Source organism: Peromyscus maniculatus, chromosome 13, assembly GCF_049852395.1.
Source record: "Peromyscus maniculatus bairdii isolate BWxNUB_F1_BW_parent chromosome 13, HU_Pman_BW_mat_3.1, whole genome shotgun sequence".
Taxonomy (NCBI): Eukaryota; Metazoa; Chordata; class Mammalia; order Rodentia; family Cricetidae; genus Peromyscus; species Peromyscus maniculatus.
This window is the reverse complement of record NC_134864.1, coordinates 32589322-32596874: the sequence shown is the minus strand read 5'-3', so window position 1 is coordinate 32596874 and position 7553 is coordinate 32589322. Positions and strand designations below refer to the sequence as shown.

The window sequence follows — 7553 nt, the reverse complement described above, 5'->3', positions numbered from 1 at the left end:
CACACACACACACACACACACACACACACACAGGAATTTGAGAAGCACTTTGGCTTACCACCTGTCATAATATGAATGAGCCCACTTCAATCCTCAAGTATTTCCTGATCCTGATATTTCAAAATAATGTTGAAGGCACAGTGAGAAGAGACAAGAGGAATGTGACTATATTCTCCCAGTTCCTGCTCTGGGAAGGAAGATGCTCTCACGGCACAGTCAGCATTGGCAAGTGACACGGAGATACTAAGAGATGCAGACCAAACAAAAACATCAGGTCTGTGATGCTGGCCGGAGGACTCAGGGATCCCCCTCTGCACACTGCTCTGTACTAGGTCTAGATGAAAAGGATCACTCCCAGCTTGACCATGGGTGTTGGGAATCCGGATGCAGACCTTCATGTTATGCTGCAGGTACTTTACCATCTGAGTCATCTCCAGTCTCGTTGTACATTCTTTCTGGGACCAGCATAACATTCTGTCACCCATTTTAAATGTTCCCTGGTATGCCAAGAATACCCATGTCCAACCGTGCATGCCATTGTGGTTTGAATAGGAAGTATCCCTTGTGCTGACGCTGTCCCCCTTCAGACTGACATGTTCAAGTCTCACGATGCTGCTGAGAAGTAATGGAAATTTTCAGAGGTGGAACCTAGTTGTGAGTCAGCCAGTGCAGGCCCGTGCTTGGGAGCTGTATGCTGATCTGGGCCACTCTTGGTCTCTCTCAGTCTGTTTCCTGGCCACTGTGAGGTGAGCAGCCTCTGCTCCATGCTCCCACAGCAAGAGACTCCTCTACACACCTCAGTTAACCCAGCAAAGCTTGAGCTGAAACTGAGTCCAAAAATGTTCTAAATTGTTTCTCTCTGGCATCTGATATGAGCAACGAAAAGCTCACTCACACAGGGAGGCTACAAGTCACAGTATCTTACAATGTGTATCTCTACAGTTGGCCTTCATGCCTTCAGCCCTTCAAATAATCCTGGAAGTAGGCAGTCTCATCTTGCTTAGCATGACTGCTAAGTCCTGGAAAGGGCTGAAACCCATACTGCCCATCACCTATGATTGATTTGACCCTCTTGCCTGAGGCCTGGTTTTATTTCCTTTCTCCACCCAACACTGAATAGAAAACTATGCTTCACAGAACCCTAGAGTCTCAGTCTTGCCAGCCTTGGCTCTTCCTTTCTGCAAATCACCTTACTTGCCTACTAAGCCAGTTCTAGGTATTATAAGGAATTATAAGGTAGATTTAAAATAAAGAGGGGGGCGGTGCTGGGATGATAGCTCAGTCAGTAAGTGTTAGCCTTGAGAACACGAGGAGGAGTTAAACTTTCCAGAACCCACATTAAATAAAAGTAGCCAGACATGGTGGTGCATGCTTGTGATCCCAGTGTTGAGGACAAAGAAACAGGTGGGTACCTGGGGCTCCCTGGCCAGCCAGCTAGCCTACTTGGTGAATTTCAGGTCAATGAAGATGCTATCCCAAAAAACAAGGTGGATGGAGCACCCAAGGAATAACAATTTAGGACCTCTACCCTACATACACACAGCACATGCACATAAGCACAACTTCATGCATACATGTATCTGTATACAAGAACACATATACATATGAAAGGAAACCCACTTGGGCTTAAAAGAAAATACATTCACCAAAAACAGTGGTTTTGGAAGCTGTCACACGATTTTATATATAATGAACCATATCATAAGTGACAATACAGCAAATATTTATGTGCCAGTAGTAGATCAAGTGTCTTGCAAAAGTTGCATGATCAAAATTTTTTACTCTAAAGCCACAGGTTAGAGAAAGGGATGCAGTTTACCAGACAAGTTTCACATTTTCCCAATGAATCATTAAATATTTAAGCACCATAAAAATTCAAGCATTTCACATGGATGTGGCAGCTAGACGCCTGGTTTAAAATGCATTATGCAGAATTTCTTGCAGATAACAGTGACAATGGTAGAGTGCTGATTTTTTTTAATGTCAATTGTTTGTTCCCTGCAGACCTTACTCATAATGTCCCTGCAGGAAATTGTGATAACTTTTTGTGGTACAATAACTTCGAGAATTGAAATAAAGGAGCATTCCCAAAGATGTTAAGAACTGGCTAGGTATGAATTATTCTAATCAGTAATTTATATCCCCTGTGAGAATCAACATGTAATTTTTGTTGTGGGGGGGGAGGCAAGAAATAGTTTCCATATTAAATACCTTATTTTAAATAGAAGATGTGACCATAATTGGTGCATGGTGACTGCTATGCACTAGTTAGGCAATAATCCAACCTTAATTTTCAACAGGAATGTAATGTCCTACCTTATAAATGAGGGGAATTCAGCAGAACTCACCCACGGCAACACAACTGGGAAGGGACACGTGGATTGAAATCTGGGTCCAACCCGTTTGGAGTCCTCCTTTTCCCACTATTCTTATAGACACACCAAGTAAAAGAGACGACTGTGAAATTATTCCAGTGGGCTGGTAGAAGCCCTGACCACAAAGGCGAGTGGTCTGTTTGGTGGCAACCTGCAGGAAGTACCAAAGAAACTCTTTGATGGAAGTTCAAGTCTCAGGGGCCATTCTGCTGACTTTTTCTAAGCACTCAAAACACACAAAAACATACACAGAGGCAAACCTGGTGCCATGAAGCCCTTAAATCATGAGGGAATACAGATTTGTAGCATGAGTCATGTCACTTCAGCGGAGGATCTTCTTTCTGCCAACTCTCAGAGCAGATCTCATCTCTGAAATTTCAGTTCATCGGGAAGTAATTAATGATGGAGTGAAGAGGGGTCAGTGCTTGTTGATTGGCACTACAGTGATAATTGTATTAGGAGCTTGTGGAACATGTGGGTACGTTTAACCTTCTGATATCCTGAAGTAAGAAAGGCTTATTGTGCTGGGCGCCCTTCGACCAATGAGATCTTATATGCAGAGAGGAACATCAAAGGCTTAATAAGGCATAGGAAATTGTCACTGAATGACAGAATTGAGTCAGTAATAGGCACATTCCTATGCTAACCCTAGACATCCAAAGACTAGCAAAGCATGGTCCCTGCCCCACAAGGGCTTCAGTTTTTAACCAGGGAATGAAAGAAGTGCACTGAGACGCTTTAGAGAAGTGATGGAGAGCACACAGCCCTCCCCCCCTGCCCAAGTCTCTTTGGGAAGTTCATATATCCACACTAATCTATTGTGCTAGGATAAACGTGTGTCTACCTAACCAATGGACCCAAGGGAGGACATTGATGGTAGAAAGAGGAGCCAAAGACACAAAAGGTATGTGATCGGTCACAGAGCTGTGTCCAGCTCATGCTGACAAGAGACACTCACAGGCATAAGCCTCACGGTCCACAAGGGACCTTTCACCCCATGTGAAGTCATTTGAACTGCACAAGCAGTGTGGTCATTGTGTAGTTGAAGCCAAAAGATAACACAATCTAATTTGGGTGGAACTGAGAGGATGGCTGGGATTCCACACTGGAGATATCTCCTGTGAGAGACTAGGTGGAAAGCTGTGTATGAGATGCAAGAAGCATGGAGAGGGAGGAGCAGCCCACCCAAGCAGGGATGTAAGTTTCAGCTTGAGGAACAGACCACATGCAGCATGGACAACTTGCAGGACTGATGGGTTCCCCTTACCAAGAATGAAGACCCAGAAGGAAGCATCTAGTCGGTGCTCTAGGACGGGGCCTCAAAGTAATTCTCATTTGGGACCTAGGCACATTCCAGCCAGTCAAGGGTGGAGGTCTTGAAAATGAGGTTTAGATAAGACCATCACAGTAATAGGTTAGGATAACTATAAAGCTTTGTTCATGGTCCCCACTGAGCAAGGCTGTTCCAAAAACATTGATATATAGCCAGATGGAAAGAGAGATAACAACTTTAAAAATAACATGCTCCTCTGTCCCAAGAATGTTCTTCCTATTTTTTTGCCCTTCTGGACCCTTTCAAAATACATTTCTGATCCATGCCGTATTCAGAGGGGGCCGTGGGATCAATACTTGAACTGCTTCATGCTTGCTATCTCAGGCGGCTAAGCTGCCCTCCTTATTCAGCCAGTCCTAACATATTTGTGAAGCCTGTCACTATCCTAAGTGCAAAGTTGAAGGATTTGACGTAGTTGTGTAGCAAGCTGTGTGCACTCTAGTGGTTTACCTGTTCCCCTCACCTCTTCCTCGGACATGTTCTCAGACCAAGTTCATGATGAACTTTCAGGAGGCCTGGTTTGGGGTGATAGATAAAGATTCTGGAAACATAAGAGTAATGCAAATAAAGAAGAAATGGGCTTCGATTTCAGATGCTCAAAATACTGAACATGCATAGTATGAACTCAAAACTCAAATGGGTCAATAGGAAATATTCTGCTACATTAAAATAATATTTCATGTTAAAAATAGAGACATTCAGCCCTGGTTACGTAGTTAGTTCCAGACTAGGACAATTCAGTGTCTTGAAAACAAAACAAAATCCGTGTTTCTTTAAAAAAAAAAAATGCTGAACTCCTAGCACTTTGGAGGCTCCAGACAATAGCCAAGATTTTGAAGCCAGCATGAGGTTATGTAGTGAGTTCTGGGCCAAGTTGGACTTCAGACTGAGGTGCTAGCTAGCTTAAAAAATAATAAAATAAAATAGATGGTATTTACCAGAAATTTCTCTTCAAACTGCCACCCCACAGGCAGCCTACAGCAAAACACTAAATGTATTCTGCATTAAGGAGATCATCATTGACCAAAGGATAGCAAAGAAAACATGTCTTAGAAATTTTTTTGTTTACTTTGTTTTTAATTATGTGTATAACTATGTGTCTGTGGGTGAGTATTTGCATGTGTATGAGTGCCCATGGAGGCCAGAAGAGGAACTAGAGTTAATGGTGACTATGAGCCACCTGACCTAGGTGCTAGGAACTGAGTTCAGACCCTCTACAAGAACAGTAAGTGCTCTTAACTACTGAGTCATCTCTCCAGCCCCAGAAACACAATTTTAATTGAGTTTTTCTTTCAATTATTCTTAAGTGCACTGGAAAGTGAGCTCTGACATGAGTGTCACTCTCAGGGGAAAATCCTTTCTCTCTATTAAAATGACAATTTTACTTTAGCTGAGGAAAGTGAGTTCCAAAAAAAAATCTTTTCTAGCCAAGCTTTTAAATTGTGATTTGTAGGGATCCCTGGCTTAGTAGCCCACAGACCTTTTGGTATGCAGAAAAAATCACTGCAAATTGACATGGATCCTAGCTAACAGCGTGCAGGAGCTGCTAAGGCCCAGTGTCAAGCAGCCAGTGTCTTGCCATGATGCTAATTTAATATAAAGAATGTTTGAAAATTGGCGAGAAGGATGCTCCCATTTAAAAAAAAAAAAAAAAAAGAATCAGAAACACAAAATTCAGATTGGATATCGTCTTTGTTTCTGTTCCAGAGAACCCCATGCCTTCCTGGTGGGGTGACCCTGACATAAATGAATCTTCTTACCTAAGTTTAATTAAGCCAGCCCTTAATTTTCTCCCAAGTGCATAATGATAGCCCTGTCACTTCAGGAGTCAGTAGCCATTATGCATGGGGAGGAGGAGCCTCGCAGGTTCTCCTGGGGAGGAGAGCAGAGGCTTTGTATCAGCCTCTGGATTGCCTGAGTAAGCCCCATGTGGCTTCAGTCCCATTAGCAGGAGGACACGCTGGCCCCCGACTGGGGAAAAGTGGTCTGTTTGCAGGTTCCCTGGGACCGGGAGTCAATTTTTGTGAATCACTACCTTAATATTCATTAATAGCTTTTAGGCCCCTAATCCCTTATTGAATATATTTTTTCAATAATTGCTACTTTTCAAAAGGGTTGCCAAAGTAGGCATTTCTATTCTCTGTAAAATGCAGAAGAGAACATAATGTTTTATATTCATCTGCGAAGTGTTTATGCTAATGTCGAGGCCCTGGAATACAGGACTGCAGGCCTTCCTGGCAAAATGACTCACTCTGCTTTGAAATGAACCGCTAATACTGGCAGTGGAGAGAGGCTGTTTTTCTTTTCTTCCTCTTTTTAAAAACCTCTTTGGGCCATGGTCCCACAATTATTTAAAGTGCATGGTTAAGAAAAAAAATAGATTATAGAGGAAATCATTTTGAAACACTGCAAATCTCTACTTCGTAGCTTCATTTGTTGGCCTATTTATATTGTTCCTGTAAAATCTAGCCAGGAGCCCAATGGATTGCTGAATAATTGACTTCAGTTGTTTGAGACTCTACCAACCAATGAATGAAGTTTTCGGTCATTTCTAATCTGGTCGTTGTCATTCACTCGCTTTTCTGGGAATTAACACATGTTCAAATAAAGCCTGTTCTTCCATCATCTCAATAAGAGGAGAATGTGTGGGTTTCATCTAGATTGCTGGGGGCCAAACAAATGCGTGTGTGCAGCATGTGTCTGCTTGACCTGTAGCGAGGAAAAGAAGGACCTTTTCTGGGAGTAACCATGCTGAGACAAGGCATGGCTGAAGGAGACAGTGGAGAGCACCACGGGATTTGCCAGAATCATTGGGGGGGATCTTTCTCCCTCCCTGGGATGTCTCTGTTGATGCCCGTTGGCATGGTTAGAATCCTCTAGCTGTACTTCATGCAGACCTGGCACCTGCTGGTTTTCTGGCGCTGGGCCCGCACATCTTTCAAGGTGTCCGGTGATGGGCCACTGGAAAACTGCAGGTCTGGGCTCACAGTGGTCAGCCAGAAGCTGTATTCATTTGCAAAGAAGTGGCAGGTTCCCTGTCGGCCCTGGCATTCAAGGAATGGTGCAGCTCTGAAGTCCTCCAGGCAGCTGCCGGGTGACATGAGTGCCTGTCCTCCTCCTTGGTCCCCAGCTCCGGTGTGCTAGCCAGACAAAAGTGAAGAATTAAGGCTCAGCCACTCCAGACCACCCAGACTGAATCAGCGACATACACATTTAAATTTAAAAATTCTTACATAAGTCACTCCATAGAGAACAACTTAAATCTGCTGAGGTACAGTAAGGGCGTTTTGGGGTGTCTATGCCAAATGGGGCCAATTTCACTGATGGCTGAAATAAATCTATCTTCTATAAAACTTACCAAAGAATAATTGATGAGAAAAAAAATTAAAAAACAATAATGATGGCCCTATATATCTCAGCAGGCTATAGTCTGCCCTGGCCCGGCTGACCTTGTGTCCTCTGGTATCTACACAGTACACAGAACTACCATCTAGACAGGAATAAGATTCAAGGGTAGAGGAGACTCACCATCAGAAACGAGTACCCGATCCAGAGGCTCCTCCACGCCCGTGGACACGGTGGGATGGATTGGTCCTGACTATGGACAGCCACTGCCTGTGCTGGGGCCTCACACACAGCGCAACGGCTGATGTAAGGGCGGATCTCTTCCTCTGAGAGCGGCATCATAGGAAGAGGAGCGGCGCTGGACAGCCAGTAGGACCTGTCATTTCTCTGGGCATAGTGGCACACTTGGTGGATGTTACAGTAGGCAAAGGGCAGTGTGCTAAACACAGGGAGACAAGACCCTGCCAAACCTCGGAAAGAAAAGACACAGTATATGAGCC

At 43.9% G+C, this 7553-nt stretch overlaps 1 protein-coding gene across 2 annotated transcripts in view; it reads right to left on the bottom strand.

The window, feature by feature from the left end:
• Positions 1-1658: 1658 nt before the first annotated feature.
• Positions 1659-7553, bottom strand: part of Col4a4 (collagen type IV alpha 4 chain) — a 116302-nt gene continuing 110407 nt past the window's right edge. The window contains exons 47-48 of one of the 2 annotated variants that reach the window (XM_076549954.1): positions 7237-7523; positions 1659-6848 (exon numbers count right to left, since the gene is read on the bottom strand). In XM_076549954.1, the coding sequence (XP_076406069.1) occupies positions 6585-6848; positions 7237-7523 (551 nt within the window). In that variant the 3' untranslated portion in view covers positions 1659-6584. The remainder of the gene's footprint in view (positions 6849-7236; positions 7524-7553) is intronic. The other variant, XM_006990363.4, reaches the window with a different exon arrangement.